Below are 27,350 nucleotides of genomic sequence, written 5' to 3'. Positions count from 1 at the left end.
TACAGAAAAAAGAGTAATATTGTGAATTATTACAATTTCAAATAATGCTTTCTATTGTTATATGCTTTAAAATATAATTTTTTTCTGTAATGCAAAGCTGAATTTTCATCATCCATTACTCCAGTCTTCAGCGTCACATGATCCTTCAGAAATCATTTTGCTGATGCCCAGTTATCATCGATGTTGGAAACACTTGTGCTCATATGCGGTTTAATATCTTTTGGAACCTGTAATACTTTTTTCAGGATTCATTGATGAATAAAAAGTTGAAAATAATTGTATTTATTCAAAATAGAAATATTTTCTCACAATATTATCTTATATTTTTACTATCACTTTTTTTATCAATTTAAAATCCTTGCTATTAATTTCTTTCTTTTTTTTACTTTTAATATCCTACATAAAAAGATGGTATGAAAGAACTTACCACAGTTCATTTCTATGAGTACATGCTTTGCTTAAGAATTTTCACTTGTGCTCGGGGACATTGTCGTGCTGGAACAGAACATTTGAAATAGAAAATCATCTTTTAAATGTTGTAACAAAGTTACAAACTTACATTCTCAGGAATAGTGATATATTCTATGTGTAGGCTATGGGATGAACAATAGCCTGGGCTACTACACTGAAAAAATATATAGAGAGCAAGAATTGTGAAACAAAGAAAAGCACTGGATTCTGTACGCTTCGTTCCTTTAGAGCTAGATGTCGCTGCGCTATCATTGGACGTGGTCCGGCTTTGTCGCGCAGTCTGTTGCAAACGCTCCTGTTTCAGGTGATTCTGTTTGATCCTTTCCGGTCTCCGTACATTTCTATGTTATGACGTCATCTGGTCAGACGAGCGAGAGAAAGAGAGAGAAGCTTTGAACTTGCTAGGAAGCTTTATGAAACATTGTTTCTTCCTTTAAGTTTCTGCTGGATTTTCTCTGTGGGTCTTACACATGGATCAGAAAAGGAGCATCGCTGATATGCGGCGTGTGAACTTCAGACTTTTCTGGACCAGCATGTGAGCTTGAACAAATATCATTAAATCAGAACAGGGAGGTCATGGACGAACGAGAAGGTAAGGATTACGCGAACAATATTTACTTTTGTGCCCGAAAATGTTTGCTTGAGCTCCATACATAGTCTACTACTAAATATTATTTGTGTTGACTTTGTCGCAGTTCATAGACACTAACTTAAACCCAAAATATTTCAGATCAGATGCAGCAGAAAATAGCATGTAGGAATTTGCTCGTTCGATTGCTTTTTTTTTTTGTAACTAGTTGACGTTTGCCGAGAAACAACACTCTGTTATACTAGCTGTCAGAATGAATTCAATCTGTAGGCCTTTTATATAATTTCTAAATATTTAAATGTTTGCTCATAATAAAAGTTCACAACTGCTTTGTTTACGGTTTTTAATCACACAACAGCCTGCTTTTCATTTCAAAGGAATTGGAGACTTTAAAGCAGTGTTGGTTAGAGAAGATCCATTACATTTAGAAGTTTTAATGGTAAAATGCTAATAAATGGTCTAAATATAATAAATCAGTCGCTAGAATAGATTTTGCAGCGCGAGCGAGATACATAATAGCTAATACTTCAGCTCGTGTTCACACAAGTTTTAAAACGCAAAATGTACCACATCGTGTTAAAGTTAAAGCAACACTAAGTAAGATTTTTACTTAAAATATTGAATTTGACCTTAAAATAATGTTTCCAAAATCAGTGGTCCAGTAAGTCATATCAGGGAAAGGGATGAATTGAAAGGCACTTATGGATTCGCATTGCGGTCCTATCCCACCACGGTTGCTAGATCGGGTCTCATTTTTGTAGTTCTAATGAGACATAAGAAAACTTCACATTTGACTTGCTTTATGTCAAGCGTTAGCCATTATTTTGTTTTTCTTTGTTTCTGATGTCACAATAGCCTACATATACTTTCATTGAAATCATGCAACATAGCCTACTCTACCTTGTCTGTGGACGGACATTGTTCATTCCAAAGCCGGAGCTGGATAAACAACAATAGACTGTGGTAGGCTAAATTATTTACGACATCGATAATGGACAGATCTGCTTCCAACCTATAGGGCGACCGCAGACGAAAAGTTACTTGGTGTTGCTTTAAATGGCGTGGGCTTTCCCATGAAAACAAACAAGGTCTGTGTATAAGGTGCTAGTTCTGAAAGTTCCTCTGATGTTTGATTGACAGATGTGACGGAGTGCGCGTGCACGGGCTGTGGCGGGACGATTCAGGACGGGTTTCATGTGAAGGTTCTTCAAGATGCCTGGCACAACTCATGCTTTCAGTGGGTCTTTACTTGATTTCTCTTTTAAACTGAGCCAGACTGGCTAGGGATGGAGCGAAATAAACAAAATGTGTTTAATTGCTTTCCTTGAATTTTTACTCTTACTCTTCTGAAAAAGCATTTAAAATCAGCCTAACATGGTTTTATAGTTTTAAATGTTTTCCCAGCCTTATATGTTGGCTGGTTTTAGAGGGATGTCCAACTGAGCACAAGCCTAAGTTGTCAGCCTGTAGTAGACCAAGCTTAAACCAGAGAAAAATATCCAGACTAATGCATTCAAATGAAAGCATTCTGCATTGTTTTCTTTCCCCCTTACACACATGTAGGCCTATTATGGGCTGCTTAGTTCAATTCATCTTGTCAACAACTATTGGGACTGGGAATGCTTAGAACTTTCAGCTTAGATGCTTTGTTTATGTAAATGCTTGAGAGAGAAACATTTGTGTTAAAAAAAAAAAAAACGTGAAATGATAAAAAGTTAAAATGAGATTATGAAATGACTAAAGTTGTCCTCCCCTTTTCTATCTCTCATAAGGCATCTTGATATAGTGTAAAGGTCATTTTTAAAGAAAAAGCTAATGATCTAAAACTCTTAAATTCTAAATCGCCAGTTCTCGGCTAGATTAATGTGTCATTGAAATAGTTTCATCCCTAGTTAAAAATCTGCTTGCCAGAGTCCATACTGTCTGTATTTCTAAGGGCAGCTCTTTATTGTAGGCTACTTGTGACCATTGTTGCGTAAAGGACATCAGTTAACAACTCACCTCAGGAAACATTTGTCAAGTCACCTTTGTTTATATAGCACTTTCTACAATACAGATTTATTCAATGCAGCTTTACAGTGATTACATGAAAATTATTTAATGATGGGATCATGTGAACAGCTGTAAAGCAGTTTTAAAAAAGTAAAAAAAAAATAGTGTCATTGTTTTGCTGAAGTCAGTTCAGTGTTGATTCAGTTCTGTTGTAAAGATAATCAATGAATAAATTGATATAAAGCAATTCTGCAGAAAACAGTGATGTCATCGTCCAGCTCAGTTCAACTATATTGTTTGTTATTAAGCGTTACCGTGAATGAAAGTGAAAGCTTTTGGGGGCCTGTTTTATCCTTAATCTGAGTTTTACACTCATTGAAAGTGACTTGAAAGACAAGTTTGACCATATCATCTGTGGGTGAAACCCCAATGGCGTTAAAGCTGTCTGAGAGGTAGGAAAAAAACCCATTCATTTCAAAAGTTCAGAGCCAAGGTTTATGGAACAATTTTGTCATCATGACCGAATCTGTCTTGTGCTGGGAGACTTCGGACCATATGGAGGTTCCATAATGAGGGCAGAAATGACTCCAGGGCCCACAACATTTTATGCAATCTGGAACAAGCGTACAGCTTAGGGATTTTTTCACCAGTTGATTTTTTTTTTTTTTCTTGGTTGGATAAATTTGAGTTTCCCAATTAAATCTTAAGACATAACAGGCTTAATACCATCACAGGGTTTATTGCTATAGTTAAGTGCTTTATTACACATTTAGTGATTAACTTCTTTCAATGGTATAGCTTAATTGATTATGACTCCTTGTTCCTCTGTGGAATCCCTCATATGTTGTTTTTCTATGAGCAGTTGCAGTGCAGGTTGAATCTCCTCTCTGGTTGATAATTATGGGAGGGGCTGTAATGTTTTCTGAATGCTTCTTGGATCTGAATTTCCCTATTTCCTTGAATTAACTAGTGATTAAAATGTGATTTATGTTGCATGGAGTTTATATTGTAATCGCCAAAGTTTGTTGATACCTCCTTAACTGTGTCGCCACATTTTGTTTTGTTGTTGTTATCTGTCAGCTTTCCCTAATTAAATTGTATTTATGTGAAAGTATCTGCAGATAGCACTTTTTTTCTTTCATTTTTATGGTATCGATTGAATCTAGGCATAGCTGTTTTGACCAAATCCAGATTTAAAATAATCTGTGGCATCTTTAAACACCAGGATTTGTTTTAACTAATTCAAATTAATGATGTGATGTGATTATAATACCATAATAAGACTAGTTGCGGGCAGCATAATGTTTCTTTGTTAATGTGAATGCAAGTATAATGAAGGAAGTGAAGAACCGTTTGTTCTGTTCTGCTCTGTCTGTACTGTTTGTCTTGAGTATATGTCAAGGTTTGAATAATTTCTTTTGTTTCACGTGCTGTGAAGCCTTTTATTTTTCCTCTGGGTGTAAACTGGAACAGGAACGAGAAGTGAAAGAGAGAGATATTTCTTGAAATACCTGGTCATCTAAAAGGGTGTTACAGAGGTTCAGTGTGTGCGTTGTTTACAATGATAGAATTGTAGGTCATTGTGATAATAATTAAAATGTCCCAATAGAAATCGGTTGTTATCTTCTCTGCCTATGATTATGATGTCAAATATCTCTTTCTATTTTAATATATATTAAAAATATAATTTATTCCTAATATGGCAAAGCTGAATTTTCAGTAGCCATTTGTCCACGGCCATTTAAAAAAAAAATATTACAAACTATTAAACATATTTACTGACATATCGATTGAGACAAGCAATATTAAATATTGTAATTTATTAATTTTGAGTAATACTTTATTGCACAATGCATATTTCTTAATGTTAAGCTTCAAATAAGGAACTTCTAGTAACCCAATCAGTGCTTGCAAATAAAATATAAGATATTTAGTACACCTACCATGTAAAAGTATACTTGCAACAGTTCCATTTTAGCACATCAAATATACTTAAGTATATTTGTTCTCATATTATGTTCAAACTTGTAATATGTACTTCAATGAGCTATACATTGAAGTAAGGGGTTTGTTAGTACATTTCTGAAATGCATAACTCGGACACAGTCACCTCTTATAACAAATCACTCTAAATTTTAATGTAGACACATGCATTTTCAATAAATCTTCTTTGAATTAATATGTATAATGAAAACTGTTATACAAATAAATGTGAATTGATCTGAATAGTTATAGTCTTCAGTTATCCGGAAGAACTGCTGACGCTCAGCTAAAGTTTATTAAGTACAAAATTAGTTGCTCCAATTTAGCAGACTTTAAATATATCAATTTAATATATTGAAAGTACTATTCCAAGGTATTTATGTTTAGTACATAAATATCTAAATGTATTAATACTTAGCATAAAATAAATGTTTTCAAATACATTTTAGTATATTTATATTTCACTAGGGATCGTCCATCAGAAAATAATCTAATATTTAGAATTTATGCTATTTTTACATTCAGATTACCATTGCTTTAACCAAATGCTCACTTTATGTTGATCTTTAAGAACATGAATAATTTAATAACACTATTTAATGTAATCTCTAGCAAACACGGTACGGTAGCAAGTTTGTACGGTTTATTTATATTACAATACTGCTATGTCTAAATTCCTTGAAGTGCTATTATAAGCATAGCTAAGATCTGTGCACTGCATTGGTATTCTCCATTTGGAACATGTCAGACATGTTTTGAAATTAGTAGCCAAAATGTACCAGTCGCATTTGGCGCACAGGTGAAAGTTTGTCATGCGTGCACACCTGCTTAGCCTTTGGAGTGTCCTCACAGATGTTTTCCTGAGGATGATTCACAAACATTTGCATCTGCTATGATGTCACTTTCGGATCACGGTTGCCTAACTTGTGAGCTGGTTTCACCCCACAGGCACACAAATGGTGTTCCTAGACTGGATGACAAGGTTCTACCCTCTCTGCGTGGGTGACTGACTTATTGTGTCTGCCTCTAGAAACAAGATCTTGTCAACATTCCTCCAAACAAAGGCAACAATCGGGCTTATGGCCAAAATCTGTCCATTCTGTCGACAGGCTTGAGGGTTTGCTGGCCTTCTCACACTAATGTGATCATTATCAGAACGTCTCAGCACTATGCTGCTTTTCCACATCCTCCCCACGTTCATTCCATTGAGTGGATTTTTTCCCCCCCTATTTCTTTCCCTCTATTTCCCTTTTTTGGCACATGGTGTTCCAGAGAGAACAGCCTTCAGCAGAACATAGCATGCCAGACACTTCCCTTTGGCACTTTGTGTTGTTGGATTTGTCAGAGAGTTGGTTTCGAGTGATAGTTGGCCTTCAGTGTGCAGGCCTTGATTTGGATGCGAAAACAATCTGCAACGCATAGCTCTAAATTTAAACACCGAGTTCTAAAATGACTAGATTGCTAGAACTCACTGTTATGTTGATAAATTTCCATTCATACCGCACACCAAGCCATTCATGCTGTGTGCCAAATCAATTTTAATAGGGTATTTAAAAAGATGAATTATTAATACCTTCAGCATTGGAGAGTATTTGTGTTTTCCTCATTGTGGAAATAAAGCTCATTGAACTTCTGGAACATGGCCTGGAGATGATTTCCTGCCTGGATGCTTGGACTTTGCTTTGGTTCAGACCTGGTGGCTGTCTACCTCCTTTCCTGACCAGAGTCTCATAAAATAAAAGTAACTGATTTTCAAACAACTTGGCTGATTTTTTTTTTTACAATTGTCTGAGAGTTTATTATTGCCATTTTACCATAGTGGCTAAGATGTTTTACTTTTCTCGCTTTTACCACAGTGGAAAATTGGGCCAGATTCACTCCTTACAAAATTGTTTTATCTGCTACAGTTCTTTCTTAATTGACTTAGAGTTAGTTCACCCAAAAAGGAAAATTCTCTGATTAATTACTCACCCCCACGTGGTTCCAAACCCATAAGACTTTCATTCATCGGTTTGAAAAAATCTGAGAGTATTTTGTATATACGCAACTGAGACTTTGAATGTTCAAAAAGTGAATTAAGAGATCGTGAATAAAGAGATTAAACCAAATGTATTGAGCAGTTTAGTCAATTTTGATCACTTTAAGATTTTCATCACTTTATATGATAAACAGATTGAATTTAGTCTTTTATTCACAATATTAACATTGATCATCAGACAAACAGAAGCTTTACCGAACCGGCTTGATGTGCGAGAGGACAAACGCACTATGTGCACAAATGCACAAAAGTGCTGCGTAAAACATGAAAATACCTCATTGGTTCTTTGCAATAAAAGATGCGCTGCATAACACACGACAATGAACCTTATTGGTTCTCGCACATCGAGCAAACATGCTTGAGCTTCTGTTTACCAGATCTGATTTGTGAGTTGATGAATGTTTATGTGAATAAATGACTAAACTCTAGAGTTGCTCCAGAGGTGTGCAACCTCTGACATATATAGCAATTGTAAGTCCCTTTGGATAAAAGCATCAGCTAAATATAAATGTAAAATGTGAATAAAATCTGTTCATCAGATATAAAGACATTTTTGGACTAAACCATTCAATTCATATGGATTGGTTTTACGATCTCTTTTTGAATCGTCAACGTGTTCGTTGCGTTGCGGTCTATGGAGGGACCGGAAGCTCTCAGATTTAATCAAAAAGGTCTTCATTTGTTTTCAGAAGATGAATGAAAGTCTTACAGGTTTGGAATCGGATTGGAACGACATGAGGGTGGGTAAATTCTGTTCATTTTATTTTAGAAGAACTAACCATTTAAGCTTATTGTGATAAATAATCATTCAGGAACAGTGTTGTGATAACTACATAAAAATAGCATGAATAACTAACTACACAGTACACAGGTTTAATAAATTATGCAGTATATTCATATTATCAATCAATTGCCAATGGGTAGTCATGTAAGATAAAACAGTCCAACTATTTAGCAAGAAAAGAACAAACAATTTGTATTGAAAATTGTGTGGGCAGTTGCCAGGGCATTCCTATGTGCTATGTTCAGCTGTTTTGAGCTATCATTTATATCTTTACAAGGATAAGTAGCATAGAAAAATCTAATACTATTGACTGATTATGTATGTATTTATACATGTATGTTTTTTTTTTTGTCCAATAACTATCTTGCAGAACTTTTTTTTCTTTCTTATTTTGGTTTTACTAAGAATCACTAGAACGAGAATCACTGATACAACAGCACACATATACTGTTCAATGACTTTATGAGCAGGTCTGGGTGTGTATTTAGCAGAAATATTTTGGGCATCCATCATGGCACTGCCATTTGCCTCTAAGGCAGTACTTTAAAGTTATGCACCCATTAGGTGTTTCACATCTGATGTAGGTCCCAGTTGCCCCCCACCTCACCTCACCTAGTCTGGCAAAACAAGCTGTGGCATGTAAAGAGGAACTTTTTGCTTTTCACTCATCCTTCCTTGTCTCACCTCAACAAATGATCCTTTAATGTCTCAAAAAGCCTCAAGGTGCAAGTGCTCTGCTGTTCAAAGTCTTTAATTAGATGAATTTTTCTTTCTCGTAGGAAGTAGATAATAGCTTAAAGTGGCATAGCTTGTATCCCAACATCAGGTTTCAATTGTAGGTAGGGTGGCTGAGAGAAGGGTGTATGAGAGAATTTCATGACTTGTTTTGGCTCACATCCCAAATTCCTTAACTATAGTGTTCGTGTGTGTTGACCGGTTGGACTTTGTCTCGGCCATGATTGAAAGAATGTCTTTGTACATACTTGAATGTGTCTCCTTTGACATAATTGACCACTGCTTTAGCTTGATACTAAAAAAATATGTTTTAAAAATAGAATGTACAATGTGAGTTATGCTATTTTCAGATGCATGGCTGAAACACTATAAACATTTATTAACTTATGTTTTTTCAATTTTCAATTTTCACTTTGATGGACCATCTGTTGGAGCCAAATGTTTGGTAAATGTTAAAGTTCAACTAACAGTAAAAATAGTTTACTCATCTTCATGTCATTCCAAACCTGTGTGACATTCTTTTTGGCTGTGAAACACAAAAGGAGAAATATTAAAGAATAATATTGAGCACTCTTTTGCATGTAACAAAGGTAAATTGGACTGTCAAGCTCCAAAAAGAGGATAAGAGGAGTACATTCTTCAATATTGCACCTCCTTGTATTTTACTGAATAATGTCCTGTGGCCTTGGAACAGATTGATGGAGAGTAAATGAATGTTGGGTAAAATATTTATGTAAAAAATAGGCGCGAAATTCCCAATGACATGGTGAACATGTTGCATACCTCGACTACCTCACTTGCTAAACATTTCAGTCAATCAGGTTTCCATTCTCTCCTAGAGAGCTGAATGTTTAAAGGAACGTCTGCGAACAGAATGTTTCACTTAGACTTTTCCGCTCTTTTTTTTCCCCCCCACAGGTGTTCTGTGTGCTTTGATCTCCTGACAAACTGGTACTTTGAGAAAGAAGGGAGGCTGTACTGTCACAAACACTACTGCGAGAAGTTTGGGGAGTTGTGCCATGGCTGCTCGCTGCTTATGACGGGACCTGCTATGGTAAGAAAAGCCATGTGAACTTGTCCGAATTGCAAAAAAAAAAAAAAAAAAACAGAGTGAGAGAGTAAAGAAACTGACTTTCAGTCGGAAGGTCTTAAGAAGATCATTTCAGAAGGATCTGCTAACCTGCGCAAGAAGCGCTTAGATAACACACCATTGTCTCATTCAGCAAATATTTACATGGCTAAATAGCTCTAAAGAAAGCAGGTAAAGTCAATAAATGCAGATGTTTTTCGTAGTCCTGAAGAGGTCACTGATAAGGTAAAGTGTGGTGGACGGGCTTTAAACTCTCTTTCCCACTCCTATTGTGAGCAGTGAATCACATTTGAGTGATGCTTTTGGCAGGAATTACAGAGTTGTATTCTTGTGCCGAGATCTGTCATTAATTGTTTTGCAGCCTTAATGGGATAGTTCACCCTAAAATGAAAGTTCTATCATCATTTATCCATCCTCACGTTGTTTTGCAAAACACAAATTGATAAATTGAAGAATTTTTCTATTGATTTATGGTAATACTTTACAATTAGTTTCCATCAGTAAGGTTAGTTAATGCATTGACTAATATTAACTAACAATGAGAAATATATTTGTTACAGTGATATTAATCTTTAACAACATTAATAAAATATAATCTAAAAAACATGTTAGTTCTTGTTAATTAACCAATCTTAACTGATACAACTATTGATTTTGATCATGTATTAGTTAATGTTGAGATTAACATTACCTGAGATTAATTAATGCTTTAGAAATATTTTTCATTGTTTGTTCATTTTAACTAATCTAGTTAACTGATATGAACTTATAAACCTCATTGTAAAGTGTTACTGATTATTCCTTCTATGAAAGTTAATTTAATCTAATACTTTCAAGCTCCAAAAAGGACATAAAGACAAACCTTAAACATAAACTGACTTCAAACATCATTGGTTCTCACACGTCACATGACCAAACGTTTGAGCATCACCATATTTGATGTCAAATATAGTTTGGATTTGAGAGTAAATAAAGGCTTACATTTCAATCTGTTCCTCATACATTACAAAGTAAGTTGTTTAGAGTAATTTCATGCGATCTTACTGTTCTTTTTTGGCGCTTATAAGGAGTCTAATTCTGTAACTTTCTTCAAATATCTTTTGTTTCTTTGTTCTTATTCTATGACGTGGTAGTTTTCTCATTTGTCTCAAGAATATAAATGAATCACATTTCTGATGAGATCTCAAATTCTCAATTATAAATGATCTCATTCCTGTGATCTGAAGGCTGGAATGGCCACAGTGTTGTGTGCTGTTTCATCATGCGTCTGGAATGCCTTTGCATGGGCTTCAATGAGGAGCTTTGTAATCCTAACGCTAATGGAAGCTGTATCAATGTGCGAGAGACTTACAAATCCATCTCTAATGTACACAAATCACTGCTCACAAAAACAGGTAGTTTTTAAATGGGTTAAGAGAGAAAGGGGCAGAAAGAGGAGAATTTGGCAGAGAGCAAACTGCATAATAGGCCTTTTCTGTTTGGGCTTTGATTAATGGATGCCAAGTATTTCTGGTCGGGGTGTGTTGCCAGTTGTGGGCTCAGAAGCTCAAGCAGCGGGGTGTCAACCTTTGAAAGATACAGGCAGGAAGAAATCACATCCTCACAGTTGAAGTGCTTGTATGAACATGTTTGTTGATTTGTTCATTGACCATCCATGATGATAAATTATTTTCTTTAGTTGTCTGAAAGTTCCTCATTGTTCAGTTTTGCCCTATTTTTTTTCTACCTTCATCTTCAAATTATTTTTTTATGTCCAAGGCAGCTGTACTGGTTCTTTTTATGAGAAATGAACTCGACTAAATTAGTTTTATCTCTCTCTTTTTTTTCATCTGTTCAGTTAGCTGTGGTGTTCAGTTACCATATTCATGTTAGCAGTGGTGATGTGACTCCATGAGTCCTTAGGGAGGGGTGGCTCTTTTACAATGTACTTCTGGGAAAAAGTCTCTCAAATGCACATTCACACTCTACTGTAAAACAGGTGGGTATGACGTTTATGAGTCATGTAAGCACAAAAAAGATTTGAGACATGCTTACTCACAGGTTGAACCAAGTGTCAAGCAGGTCAACTAACTGCCCTTGAGCAAAGCACTGAAAATGTGGACTGTGAAATATATATTTAATTATTATTTTATATTGTATTATATAAAATACATTTACTATTAACATTGTATAATTATTATTGTTATTTCTCTCCATGCTATGTCTATTATTATTATTATTATTTAGTGTTATGGTAGAAAATCTATTGTAACGGGGAAATGCATTTCTGTTTAATGCTAGAATAAGTGAGAACAAAAGCAAGTAGGCATACGATCCTCGAATTGCCTGTCTGCATGTTCTACACTCTGATTGTTGAATAGTGTAGACTGCATGAGGAGGTGTGGCTTACCCAGCCGACAAATTACCCAAGAATTTAGTTAGTCAAACCCTGGGACCGTTGATTCACAGCTCGGTAAACATAACTGCTAATCTGTCTTTTGTGGTTCACATTAAATGAAACCTCAGCGTGACCTCATACTTTCTCCATTCAGCCAGAAAGAAAGGAAGAGCCAGAGGATTATTGGTTAAATCATTTTCCATTCACAATAAGAGAATAAAAGTCTGTTTCTGTTCCATAACCCTTGTTGATTAGCAGTTCTTTTATATTGAAGATATCAATTTGTGTGCCTTAATGAAGAGCTGCAGACTGTGTGTAGTTTCTTTCTAAGGAGTGAGATGGAAAGCTACTAAGATTTTGGCACTGACACTTTGTTTAATTTGAAAATCAAAGTAATGAATGTGAGTTTTATTTGGCGTTTATTTGGAGATAAATGTGTCCTTAGAAATTGACTAAATCCCACAAAAATTCCCTTTGGTGAGATCCTCAAATGTAATAAAATTATTAATAAACACTTATTAATGTTAAAAGTGCAAGATGTTTTCTTAGGGAATTAGATTTGATTTTGGTTAGTTTTGGTCTGAATTAGTAGAATGTGCTATATATCAAAACGGTATAACTGTAAAAGAAAGGGATTTGGGGTATTTAATTGCTTACAAGATTAATAAATGATTTAATTTATGCAAATGAATTCTTTGGAATTGTAATTAGTTAATGGATGTTTATGGTTAATGTATTTAAAGTAAACGGGTTAAAATGTTGTGTAGTTACATATTTTAAGTTCTTTTTTTTCGGTTTAATAATTCCTCAGGGTAAAATGTCAACGAAAGTGAAATGAGAAAATAAAGCTTGCCCCAAACATTTCTGAAAACGGTTTCTTTTTGTAAATGTGTATTTTCTAAGATTTATGAAAGGGAGGTCAAAGAGATAGCCTGCGTTAGATAGAGGTAGGAGGTGTTAAACAGAGACTGACACACATTATGTGTGATGTAAGAGCATGGGATCATGGTTATAGGAAGGATCTGGGAGCCTTATGTCACTTATGATAACAGACAGGACCCGACACTTGCAGGTGTTAAGGAAAAAGATAGAACGCATGCTTACGTCACTGCCAAAGAACGCAGACTGAAGGAAGACCATACACAAAGCAGATGAAGCACAATGAAAGCATGATCCACTACACCTGGGCTTGGCAGAGATAGCAGTGAGCATATACTAAGCATACAGGAGTATTCCTGAAAGATTGTATCTGGACCACTGTCAGGGCTGGTGTTGCTGGCACTTAGGATGTGGGCTTTTGGTGTGAAATCATGAGGCATCTGATGTTCTGAACTTCATCTACGCTGGGTGTTCGTGTGTTTCAGGTGGCAGGAGACTATAAATATCACCCTGAATGCTTCGTGTGTTTGAGCTGTAGGGTGGTGATTGAGGATCAGGATACCTATGCCTTAGTGGAACGTACCAAACTTTACTGGTGAGTAACTTCACACTTTTCAACTCCAAACGGTACTAATTGTTGACTGTACTGGTGCAGAAATCAACTTTACTTTAGCTCCAAACTTAAGTATTGAGTATTAATTCCACTGTGTGGATTTTACATATCTTAGCTGGAACTATCAGATATCCTGATTTTACAAGGGGGGTGTCCTGACAATTCATTAAACAAAAATGTAAATGTAAATATGTATCGGTTTCCATATTAGGCTCACTGAATTTAAATTAAGTATCTTCAGTGTGATTTTATCTGCAGTCTGTGGTACCATTTGAGGTGCTCAATAGGTTGACCTTGCAGAGACGCAAAGCTGTTTTGGTAACACTTTACAATAAGGTTCGTTAGTTAACATTAGTTAACTACATTAGTTAATATGAACTAATAATGAATAGCACATATACAGCATTTGTTAATCTTTGTTAATGTTATTTTCAACATTTACTAATACTTGATTAAAATCTTGTTAACATTAGTTAATGCACCGTGAACTAACATGAACAAACAATGAACAGCTGTATTTTCATGAACTAACATTAACAAAGATGAACAAATGCAGTAACAGATGTATTGCTCATGGTTAGTGCATGTTAGTAAATACATTAACTAATGTTAACTAATGAACCTTATTGTAAAGTGTTACCGCTGTTTTTGAAAGCCAAACTGAACAAAATCTAAGAATTTCTTTGTTCAACACTTGGAATTATGCAGTGTTTTGTTAGGGGCTCAGCTTACATTTTTGCAATTAAATTGGCATTGCAGATGACCAAGTAAATTTGCATTTCTGTTATTACTTTATATAATGATAGGTGGACCCTTCCCATGAAAAAACAGTCCAGATTCCCCCCACCCCCATTTGTCTAAGTTGTATTTGCAAATTTTACCGAGAAAACATCACATGAATTAATTAAATTGAAAGTTGTCCGTGGGAGGTGTTATTACATTAAATTCAAACTCTGGGAACTTGCATCCAAACAGTACTGTTAAACGGCAACTAATATTTAATATGATAAATCATCTCCTAATTCTTTATCAAAAAAGGCTTTTTAATGGATTTCTTAACTTGCGGTTTGTGTGGATTCAATTTGCTATTTTGTTTGGTGTTTCTCTTCATTTGTTGTTTTCAGTAAAGCACGGGCAGGTTGATACACATCTGAGTGTTTCATAACATGTCTGGTGGTGACTTGCTCTTGTCAGGTCTTGTTCTAAAAGTTCAGGTCCTAAAAATACTCTAGTGATGCTTATCAACTTCTCTAACTCACACAGTGGTAAATGCTACAAGCAGGAGGTCCTGACACCAATGTTGGAAAAGCGCGGTTTGGCCGACTCTCCAACAGACCTGCTCCCTCACACAGTAACTTTGGTATCCATGCCTTCTGCCACCAATGGAAAAAGGGGCTTCTCTGTCAGCGTTATTAGAGACTGCACCAGTGCCACTGCCAGTGTCCAGGTCAAAGAGTAAGTGAAGACATGCAGAATAAACATGTAAAAAAAATCTTGATGCACCCCCTACTTGCCTTACTTGAGGTAGTAGTTTGGGATCTGGATAAGCAAGGAGTCTGATTATGATGAATATGCTGTGAAACATTTGGAATAATAGAGACTTGAAGTTATTTATCACCTCAGAGATTCACCACAATGCCACCACACCCTATGCCAGAGACACTGTTAATGCCACATGGAATGTGTTGCGTAATTGTGGCAATATCACAGCTCATGTTGGTTTAAAGGCACAGACTGCCATTTTGTTTTTGTGTTCTTTGGATGCAAACCCATAACTGAAAGTAATGAGGTTTCCCTCATCATTCCCCATCAGTCTTTTGACGAAAACCTCCCAAAACCTTATCCTTACAGGGTCAGAGGGATGCATATTAGTCCAGAGGTTCGCAACGCCATCCATGTTGGGGACCGAATCCTGGAGATCAATGGACTCCCGGTGACGGCTTTGATGGAGGAAGAGGTACTTTCCATTTTTTACTGCTACCATGCTTGATATTAGCTTTGAGGTGCGGTGAAATTGTGCCAACGCTAACGTGTTGAAGCAATGTGACAATACAGAGGAACGGCATGATAAACATTTGAAATACAAACTGTCATACCATAGCTTGTCCCAGCACATACAATGACACTCCTTTCATACCTCGGTAATAACTTTAACCTGGTCGTGCACTGAATTTACATTACTCCCTAGTAACACACTGTTTGTTATATGGCTTTGATGCGTGTTATTATTATCCATATTACACTTGGCACATCTGTTGTGTTTTGTTGGTGTTAATGTTGCAGACACAATATTTAGTTTTCTTAAGAATAAAATGTAAGGAGTCATGCATGGGTTTAACCCATGTAATGCATACCTGTGTTGGGAGGTTTGTGTTTAGACTATAGTACTAAAGTGACTTGTCAACTCCTGTTTAAATGCTTTGCATTCTCGTAGTGCATTTGTAAATGTGATTTCATTTTCCCACCACATCTCCTTAACATTTGAATTCCACTTCTTCTCTCTGTTGTGGATTTGTGCCTTAATTTAATCTTGTACCATTGAGGTTTTAGGACTGACTTTGTTTGGCAGCCATCTGCAAGGTATAATAAGCTTCCTGAGGTTCCCTTAATCCTAAAAAATGTAAAAATGTAAAGTCCTGAAATTAGGGCTGGAACTAACGATTATTTTTTCAATCGATTAAATTTACTGATTAACCCCCGGTTAATCCGTTGTTTATTTTCTGAATAGCCTATTAATCATGTGGTTAATTTACAAATAAATACTAACCATAAACAAACTATGTATGAACTTCACATAATGATACTACACTGAACAAAATCATAAATGCAACACTTTTGTTTTTGTCCCCCCTTTTCATGAGCTGGACTCAAAGATCTTCAAAAGACTTTTTCTATGTATATACAAAAGGCCTATTTCTCTCAAATATTGTTCACAAATCTGTTTAAGTCAGTGTTAGTGACCACTTATCCTTTGCCAAGATAATCCATCCACCTCACAGGTGTGGGGGTTCAGGTGTGACCGCCATTTGCCTCACGCAGTGCAACACATCTTTGCATACAGTAGATCAGGTTGTTGATTGCGGCCTGTGGGATGTTGGTCCACTCCTCTTCAATGGCTGTGTGAAGTTGCTGGATATTTGCTGGACCTGGAAAACGCTGTTGTATACCCTGAACCAAAGCATCCCAAACATGCTCATGCTGACTGGTGAGTAAGCTGGCCATGCAAGAACTGGGATGTTTTCAGCTTCCAGGAATTGTGTTCAGATCCTTGCAACATGGGGCCGTGCATTATCATGCTGCAACATGAGGTGATGGTCGTGAATGAATGGCACAACAATGGGCCTCAGGATCTCGTCACAGTATCTCTGTGCATTCAAAATGTCATCAATAAAATGCACCTGTGTTCATCGTCCATAACATACGCCTGCCCATACCATAACTAACACCATGGGCCACTCGATCCACAACGTTGACGTCAGCAAACCACTCAACTACACGATGCCATACACACTGTCTGCCATCTGCCCTGTACAGTGAAAACCGGGATTCATCCATGAAGAGAACACCTCTCCAACGTGTCAGACACCATCGAATGTGAGTATTTGCCCACTCAAGTCAGTTACGATGGTGAACTGCAGTCAGGTAGAGACCCCGATGAGGGCGACAAGCATGCAGATGAGCTTCCCTGAGACGGTTTCTGACAGTTTGTGCAGAAATTCTTTGGTTATGTTAACCGATTGTTGCAGCAGCTGTCCGGCTGGCTGGTCTCAGACGCTCTTGGAGGTGAAGATGCTGTATGTGGAGGTACTGGGCTGGTGGGGTTACACGTAGTCTGCGGTTTTGAGGCCGGTTGGATTTACTGCTAAATTCTCTGAAACGCCCTTTGGAGACGGCTTATGGTAGAGAAATGAACATTCAATTCACGGGCAAGAGCTCTGGTGGACATTCTTGCAATCACCATGCCAATTGCATGCTCCCTCAAAACTTGCGACATCTGTGGCATTGTGCTGTGTGATAAGGCCACTCTAAAATGTGCAGTTTTTTCATTGTGGCCAGCCTAAGGTACACCTGTGCAATAATCATGCCGTCTAATCAGCATCTTGATATTCCACTCCTGGAGGTGAATGGATTATCTTGGCAAAGAAGTGCTCACTAACACAGATTTAAACAGATTTGTGAACAATATTTGAGAGAAATAGGCCTTTTGTGTACATAGAAAAAGTCTTAGACATTGAGGTCAGCTCATGAAAAATGGGGGCAAAAACAAAAGTGTTCCGTTTATAATTTTGTTCATTGTATTTATATGAAAAGATAAGGTTTATGCATTGTAGGCCCAATTAGGAAAGGTGTTTACTTTTGCTGCGTTCAGTTATTTTTTGGGGATTTAAAGCAGCAATTGTTTTACAATTGTGAATCCTGAAATGATTTGTTTATTTAGAAGATTAAAGTAGCTGCTTGAATATGTTCATTCAGCTGTACGATCAAACAGCTTAAGTTACTACCGCATTCTAACCATAGCAAACCGTATTAAACATGGCGGTTTCCATAAACCGTGAAGTTTTGCCACAACTGACAGCACATAATTAAATAAATGAGTGGTCTGGGTGTCGTTCAAAACTTTTCGATACCAATACCTTGACTTCTATACTGATTCCTAAACTATACCTTTTTTTGTTACCAATTTTATGAAATCTGTTTTAACAAGATTACGTTACCTAAAAAAAAAAAACGTTATTTTTTCAGTTTGTTAACTTTATTTATTTTTTTTTTTTACAGACTCAGACTTATATAGGCCACTGGAAGGTGATATATATGCCTCGTGCTGAAGCGCAAGCATAGAGCTTGCCTCAAAGCATTGGCAAAAGTAGCCTAATGATTATGAATGTGTCGGAAAAAAATAGCATGGAGACATTTTGACTATTTCTAAACGAGTGTTTTCTGAGTCAGTGCCGGCTGCAAAGATGAAGTTGACGTTGCTTACTGATCATCTCTGCAGTATAGTGAATGTGCATGCATGACCCTATAGAAAGAAATGCAACTTTCATTTGGATAACACGATCAGAGTGTTTTCGATTCAAATTGGTTCTTTTAAAAGTAGACATTTTAAGCTTTCTATATGTCTATCTCACGTCTGAGAGGCAAGTAGCCTATACGCGGAGTTAATTTATGTGACGCACTCCAGTTATTTTTGCAGTTAAAGACGGAGCAACTTTCTACTCTTAAGTTTGATTTTAAGGCCGATTTTCAGCATGCCCAGGAGCTGCCATCATTGTGGAACATAAACAGTGCAACGAATCGGCACATTACTCGCAAATCGACTAATTTGCATAATGAATGTAATCAATAATGTTGAGGTGTCATTCTAGGCTTACAGAAAGCTGTTAGATGTCTTCATTTTTGGATGTCCAGATTTGACCTGAAAATATTGAATCTCAAATGTATTCCACTGTTCCTGTGTATTTCACAATCTTAAATTTAGTGTTGGTATTGAGTGTTTATCTTTTGGCAAGACCTTTTGTGTGGCACCAGCTTTGACTGGGAGGAAAATCAATGTTATCAATGTGAACAGCACCAGTGCACAATGCTCAAGTTTTATGACCAAATGCTGTCCTCTAGCTTTTATTATTGTTGTGACGCACTGGTGCTCATCAAAAAAGACCAGGAGTTTTTTGTGACCTTCTGAATTCTGATTGGTCATTCTAGGTGGAGGACCTCATTCATAGGACCAGTCAGACACTGCAGCTGTTGATGGAATATGATCCAGTCAGACAGCGTCTGGAAAAACTTCGCCTGGGCTCTTCCCACAATCAGCTGGGTGTCCCCGCGGCCTCCCGCATGCGTCTGTCCTCAAATGCTGAGACTGAGCGGAGTGACACAGTGGACAATAGGACGTTAAAGAGGAGGACCCTCAGGTAACTTATCCAATCAGTTTTCAGCACGGGGCTTGTGTAGGTATAGCATTTCAAACTGGAGCACAATTTGTTTTTTCCACAAGTGGATGTGGTACAGATAGGGTGCAAAGCAAATGCACTACACACTTGTTTCTCCTTTCCTAATTGCTTTTTGGGCTTATACAGAATCAATACTTTTCATTTGTGTGTTGTAGACGTAGCAACAGCACCTGCAAGTCTCCAGTCTCTCCATCTCCTAAGGACCCTCCAGTTCTGACTCGAGATATCGGGCGCTCTGAATCCCTCCGCTCTCCTTCTAGCTGGTCCCACCGTATCTTCCGTCCCTGTGACCTCATCCATGGAGAAATCCTTGGAAAAGGCTTCTTTGGACAGGCCATCAAGGTTTGCATATGTTGAATAACATATCTCATATTCTGTATAATGCAGTGTATAGGTGGTCACTGGTTCCCCAAAGTTATCTAGAAGAGTTTTATCACTGCATTGAATAAGCTTAGTTCAGTGTTGAAGGACAGGTTCTGTACAGGAATCATAAGGAATTTTGGTTCTGATTCCACAGTTCCATATTGCGCTTCCTTACTGATTTGCGTTTTCAAATTTTACAACTTGACTGAAGAAATTTCTATTGCTTTGGGATGCCGCAGTGCAGGATTATAGTTTCATTCACAACTGAAGAATGAAGAATGCAGGTGTTCGATAAACCTAGTTCATTAAAACAATTTGGATTCAATGTTTTTGAAGAACTAGAATCACTTTTATGATTTCCAACCCTCTTCTCTAGGTGACCCATAAAGCCACAGGTGAGGTTATGGTCATGAAGGAGCTGATCCGCTGTGATGAAGAGACACAGAAAACGTTCCTAAAGGAGGTATGAAGATCCCTTTCTTTCCCCGCAAGTCCTCCATCTGATTACCTCTTAATTTTTTTCTTCATCTCCCTGTATCCACTTGTATTCCTTCCATCCCTTTGTTGTCTGCTCTGGGTCAGTATCAGAGTGTGATTTAAACCGCAGATAAAATGGATCCATGTGGCGCCGGGATACAAGTGTTGCTGTAGGGTTTGTGATTTTCTTTAGAGGAAAAGAGACTCAGTCTTAGATTTATCCAGTCTGTATTTAGTATGAATAACTTTAAGAATCTCAGCAATTAATTGTTTTCTCTCTCTTTCTCTCTTTTCCAGGTAAAAGTGATGAGAAGTCTTGATCACCCTCACGTTTTGAAGTTCATTGGGGTTTTGTACAAGGACAAGCGGCTTAATCTGATAACGGAGTTCATTGAGGGAGGCACCCTAAAGGATTTTATCCGTGACAAGGTGCGTCCTGATTTTAAAATCCCTTTTTTCCCTTTCCTCTTGCTTCTAGGAAGGGTCGTACATCATCAGTTAGTGTTTTAGTCTTTGTCTCTGTTCACCTGAGATGAACTTTGCAAGTAGAAAGGGAGAGGGACAGGGAATAGGGACTGAAAACACAAACACACTCTGAGAAATTAAAGGGAGAGAATGCAGTTGTTCGGTTGCATCGGGTGAGAGATAAAGGAGGTATGAAGTGTTTCCAGGTGAGGGATTCGTGTGGGAATGTTTTCCAGATCACCCACTGTGTTTACTTCAAATATGGGTTTCAACACCAAACATAAGGATAACAGATGATATACCTCTCTCATTCAGTCTTTCATTGTGTCTATAATGCACTATAATGTTTTCAATAAAATTGTTTGTGTGGTTATTTGTGTCTGTAATGAGCGGCTGCTATTATGTAACAATTTCCTCTCGATTTTACGGACAGCATAGCGTGCTGTCAGACTGGGCTGTATTATAGTGTGGTTATAAACTAGGCCAGCAATTCATCTCTCTCTCTCTCTCTCTCTCTCTCTCTCTCTCTCTCTCTCTCTCTCTCTCTCTCTCTCTCTCTCTCTCTCTCTCTCTCTCTCTCTCTCTCTCTCTCTCTCTCTCTCTCCCAACAGGACTCATTCCCATGGGAACAGAGAGTTAGTTTTGCAAAGAGCATTGCATCTGGAATGGTGAGTGGGCTTCTGGGTCTGCACACTTATAGCATTGCAAAACAATATAAGCTATTGTTGTACAATATTTGAGACACTTTTGGATCATAGCTGACATATTTATGTATATATATTTTTATGGAAATCATGAGAACATTTAAATGGATTTTGTGGCCTGTTTTAAAGGGATACGCCACTTTTTTTGGAAATAGGCTCATTTTACAACTCCCTCAGAGTTAAACAGTTGAGTTTTACCGTTTTCGAATAATTTTCTGATATTTAGAAGAAAATCAGTAACCAGACTGTTTCTGGTCTCATTGACTTCCATAGTAGGAAAAAATATATACCATGCTAGACAATGAGACCAGAAATTGTCGGCTGAATGGATTCGAAAATGGTAAAAATCAACTGTTTAACTCTGAGGGAGTTGTTAAATTAGCCTATTTCCAAAAAAGTGGAGTATTCCGTTAAGTAGCTTTTGTTAATGTTAAAAAACAAAAATCCATCTTAGATTAATATACAAACACTGCTAGACTTCCGTAGGTTGATTGAAGTGTAAACACTGTGCCTCTGGTACTATCAAAACGTCGTTGTTGTTGTATTTTTAGTGTCCCAAACAGTGTGGTTCAGCTACACTGGCTCCACTGATGGCATGAGTTTTGTCAACAGATAGCAAATAAAGCCTATTTCATATTTTTGGATTACATTTGATGTCATTAGAGGAGCAAAAGTACTAGTATCAACACAAGCCCAAATTTATTAGTCCTGTTAAAAGAAGAATCTGTGACATCTCCATGGAGTAACATTTCAGTAATGGCATGTCATTTGATTTCTATTTCAGAAGTCCCAGGCCCCAGCCACTGTAAAAAGTGATCGGTTCAAGACGTCTATACATTAAATATGTTTTAATGATGCAAATATATCTGCGCCATATTGTTTATCAACCTATATCAGTATCTTTTATATTTATTGCCATCATCCATTATTGGCTATTTATCCGTTAATGTTGGATATTTAAGCGTTTTTTGTCTATTTTAAAATTTAGATCATCACCTGGCTCTAATTAAGGGAGACTGATAGATAAGACAAAAATGTTTTCTAATAGGTTCCTAAACAAGGTTTCTAATAGTTCCTAAACTAATATGTGTGTGTGCTGCTTAAAAGCAAATATTGTCTGGGAATTCTGTGTTGTTATAAGCCTACTCAGAATGACCGCGGTTGTATTGTGCCATGCAATATTTGCACACACATTACTTGCTACAAAAAAACTTGTAAAATTACACCTGGTTAGGACAGGTGGTTTTACCTTCCTCTCCAGGAGCATAGTTGAGGAGACAGAGAAGCAACTTCCTGTTTTGTTGTGTCCTGTTGCCTAGCGCTGCTGTGATGCACAACTTCAGATTTTGTTTTAGTTCTGGTTGTTGTAGTGATGATCAAGTGTCTAATGCATTTCTGTCTTTCCTCATTCTGCTCAGACACAACCTCTTTTTCTTTCTTCTCTGATTGGTTTTGTTCTTTTCTTATTCTTTCAGGCATATCTGCATTCAATGAGCATCATACATCGAGACCTAAACTCTCACAACTGCCTGGTCAAACTGGTACGGGAGGTGTTTTACCCATTTCACATCAGTCTAAATTGCTTGGGGAGCCCAGGTCCCAGAATAGCCGACAGGCTTGTGTCAGCACAAATAGAAAGGCTAAAGTAGACAAGCACCCAAAAACAAGTTACGTAAGAACACTTGAGCAGGAGAGAGAAAATGCAGCGAAGGGAGAAGAATCGTTCACAATCTTGAGGATTGTTTAGTTTAATGGTTGCCCGCTTGTTGAGTTAGTGGTTAAGAAGATAAGTCAGGAAATGCTGTCATTCACATATCCTGAGTGAATCACTTCTGACAAGCTATTTAAAGAACCAAGAGAACAAACATGCCTTTGGGACCTAAACATTTACACATGCAATAAGAGTTTAAAGCTAGGCCTGACTTCTGGTGTTTTGACTCTACTTTTTAATTATTTTGTCAATTTTACATTATTATTATGATGATTATATTATCATTTTTTTTTACATGTTGTTCCTTTATACTCATAGAAATGTTCATCTAATTCTGTCATAAGCATTTTTGCACATTAAGCATAAATATGTTCGTCTTTGCTCTACTTGTCTGACCCCTGCAGGACAACACGGTTGTGGTGGCAGATTTCGGTCTGTCTCGTCTAATCATGGATGAAAAGGTCAAGCAGCCACCCCCCGACAAACCGACCAATAAGAAAAGGCTGTTTAGACGCATTGACCGTAAGAAACGCTACACTGTGGTGGGGAACCCTTACTGGATGGCCCCAGAAATGCTCAATGGTGAGAAGAGAGATTTAAACTTAATCATAAACTTAAATATCCATGCTGAGCCTGAAAGATTTAAAAATATCAGTAAACAGTTTAATTTATGGGACTACTTTTTATAAACTGCTTACTGGATGGACATTAATGTCTGAGAATATTTTGTTCATGTTTTTTCTATTCTTCCAGGTAATTGCCATCATCTGATATAAAGGTGTTTGTGAGTTGTGTTTTGTAAGCTTGTTTTTCTTGATGGAGCTCTTTTTTTTTCTGTGTGAACAGGTAAACGCTATGATGAGAAGGTGGATATTTTCTCCTTTGGCATTGTGCTTTGTGAGGTAAGAGTCTTTAGTAGTGGTAAACATCTCAAAGATTATATGGCATGTTTTTATGAAGACAGCATGAGCTCTTAAATCTAACGGTCATTTATGTAAGCACTTGCTCGGAATGTCGGAATGCCGAAAGCAAACGTTACGCTTAAATGATTTGAGTCAAAATGGATACATTTCATTCTCGGTTATGTAAGAGGACGCTTGACAGTTTCATTGTCTATTTTTCTTCCATTTGTCCTTATTCATTCTTCTTTCTTTTTTTCTTTTTTTTGGTAATAGATTATTGGTCAGGTTTATGCAGATCCCGAGTGTCTTCCGAGAACGCTGGATTTTGGGCTCAATGTGCGAAAATTCATCGAGAAATTTCTACCTGAGCACTGTCCTCCTGCTTTCTTTGCATTGGCTGTGGCTTGTTGTGACCTCGCCCCTGACAACCGGTAAGTGCCACTGTGTTTTGTCACAAGTGCCCTTCTTTTAGTAATATTGAAGGTGAGATTGAAATGTTAACAATAGTTTTTTTTTTTTTCTCACCACAGTGTGAGAAAAAAAATTATCATTTAAAATCATTTTTTAAATAATTTAAATTATCATTTAAATTATCATTTAAAAATGTTAAATGATAATTTCCCTGAGGTGTTTTATTCATAAAAATGTTCAACTGACACTGTAACTGCTTGAAATGTCATGTCAGCTACCCATGTGTATTAAAAAATCCTTAAAGGGGTCATGAACTGGCTTTTTAAATTTTATTATATTGTTGTCTGAGGTCAACTAATGACGTTCGCTTGGTTTTTGCATTCAAAAACATCAAAATGAATAAGTAATAGGCTATTTTGTACCCTAGTTTTGAAAAACGCTCTGTTTCAACGAGTCGTTTGCAGAGGCTGGTGTCAATAAAAGCTTTTATTGGACTAATAAGGACGTTTTCAGTTCTGAAACTTACAGGATATTCTTATAATATGATGACCTCTTAGATGTCAAAAGCTCAAGGAAAATTTGATTTCTCAGTTTATCAACCCTTTAAAAAGAACCTGCACTACCATTCAAAAGTTTGGTGTCTGCATGTTATTTATTTTTTTTGTTAGATAAATACTTCTATTCAACATAGATTCATTAAAGAATTATTTTAAATAAATGCTGTTCTTTTGAACTTTCTATCAATCAGAGAATCCTGCTGAAACTGTATCAGTTTCCAGAAAAATATGGTTTTCAACACCGTTAATAAGAAATGTTTCTTGAGCAGCAAACCATCATATTAGAACGATTTCTAAAGGATCGTGTGACACTGAGAGTGGAGTAATGGCTGCCGAAAATTAAAGAAAACAAAATGCTACTTCACAATCACGGAAATAAATTATATTTGAGAACGGCTATTTTGAATTGTAATAACATTTCACAATATATCTGTGTATTTTGTTTAGTTAAAAGCAGCCTTGGTGAGCAATGAGCATAAAAGAATTATTTTGAGGAAAAAAAAAACTTTACATCTTACCAACCCTAAGCTTTTGAACAGTAGTGTATCTGGCTATAGTTGAACCATGGTGATTAACATTACCCTGTATTGGACGGAAAGACTTCCAGCTCTTACCTCTTTCTTGTTCCTGTCTTCTTCAGGCCTGCTTTTCAGAAGTTGGAGGACTGCTTTGAGGCATTGACTCTCAATCAAGAGTTGAATATCCCTCTGCCTGCTGAACTGGATGAACTTCAACAGGAGTTTTTAAGGACTTATGGACCCAATGATATTGCCTCTGAAAACCAGGAAAACAACAGGAACTAATCCCATGGCAGGAAAGGCTGAGATATGGGCTGGATATATATATATATATATTTTTTTTTTTTACTTTTTTTTTTTACAGAGTTTACAGAACTGAATTGGAGCATTTACCTTGGGTTTGCATACTGGGTACATGCTCAAGTGTTCTTTGGAGAGATCCGTCACGACATGCAGAACTTTGAGGGCATTCTAGAACTGCAAAGGGTTCCAAGCTGAGTTCTGTTGAGGGAACAGAAACATTTCAGTGACCATGAGCTTCTTTTTGCTTCTGTCTAATTTGGATGGCTTAGGCCTAGTTATGATTTAACCATGTAGCTCAAACCTTTAAGCCTACCACTAGTTTATCATAGATCTCCCTGATGAAGTTTTCCATTAATGTCAGATTAATGAAAAATCATAGAAGTAGCATCCATTACATTGACTTTTTTTTGTTAATCACCGTAATTATAAAAGTGTGGTTGGGTGAATCTCATGAAGCCTGTTAAGAACATGTCTGGGTCATATTTCAGCCCACATTAAAAAGGAATTTATCCCTTTCTTTTTAAGTTTTAGACCACTTCTAAATGAATGCACAATACAGAAATGTGGAGAAAATGTGCTTAATTGTCATGGAAATGTCACAGTAAGAGTGTTACAAATAAGGTAAAATGTGACATCAACATATTTTTAAATTATAAAAAATATGGAAAGTTCTATTGACTCATTGAAACTACCTGAACTCTAGGAATGTGTGTAACTCAAGCATTGTTGGAGCACACCACCTCCTGCAGGTTGTTGTGCTTATGTACACTCAATCCCTTGGTTGTTTCTGTACCACTAGCACTTGAGGTCCTGACCTCTAACTCAAAAAAGACAGTGATAAACATTTCTGAGTTTTGATTTGTGTGGTTTCTTGGAAATGCTTCTTATATTGTAGTTAATTCCTGGTACATCAGCTATTTGGAAACTGGAGTTGTCTTTTCCGCTGTCATGGACTCACCTTGTAAATATATCATGACAGGGCAAGAACTTTTTTTTTTCTGTATCTAAACCTGATGGAGTTGTATTCTCCAAGTGAAATGATAAGTGAGATCATAATGCTGGATCTTGACCGGCCGTTTCTCGTGAAATAGCCTGTAATAATAAAAATGTCTGCAATCGCAGAATTTAACAAGTGACTGTTTGTGAGGATGTTTTATAATGAATGTCATCATCACTTTGATCACAAATGTTTAAATTAAAACTGGATATATTTTTCATCTTTGTATAGATTTGATGTCATGTTGGGATCATGTGGATTTGTAGTTTGCATATGTTTGTAGAATGTGAAAAGCTGTATAAGAGCATTTGTTTTCTCTAGTCTTTTGTCAACGGTACTGACATGTATAAAATTATAACCACTACTTGTACGCCACAGGTTTCTTACACTAATGTTTAATGAATAAAGATGTAATAAAGTATTGGCTATAGATACATTCA

General features: G+C 36.8%; 1 protein-coding gene across 1 annotated transcript; it reads left to right on the top strand.

Annotated features, from left to right (window-relative positions):
* The first annotated feature begins 775 nt into the window (after positions 1-775).
* On the top strand, positions 776-27,350 carry limk2 (LIM domain kinase 2). Its single transcript, XM_039659181.2, has 16 exons — positions 776-1,063; positions 2,201-2,297; positions 9,511-9,646; positions 13,424-13,533; positions 14,815-15,006; positions 15,403-15,508; positions 19,255-19,463; positions 19,658-19,844; positions 20,242-20,328; positions 20,640-20,771; positions 21,419-21,475; positions 22,987-23,052; positions 23,627-23,804; positions 24,069-24,124; positions 24,398-24,555; positions 25,733-27,350. The coding sequence occupies exons 1-16, from the start codon at positions 1,048-1,050 to the stop codon at positions 25,893-25,895; spliced, it is 1,950 nt and encodes a 649-aa protein (XP_039515115.2). The 5' UTR covers positions 776-1,047; the 3' UTR covers positions 25,896-27,350.

This window comes from Pimephales promelas, chromosome 4, assembly GCF_988280905.1.
Source record: "Pimephales promelas chromosome 4, fPimPro1.hap1.1, whole genome shotgun sequence".
NCBI classification, from domain to species: domain Eukaryota; kingdom Metazoa; phylum Chordata; class Actinopteri; order Cypriniformes; family Leuciscidae; genus Pimephales; species Pimephales promelas.
The sequence above is the reverse complement of the archived record's forward strand: the minus strand, read 5'-3'. Positions and strand labels throughout refer to the sequence as shown.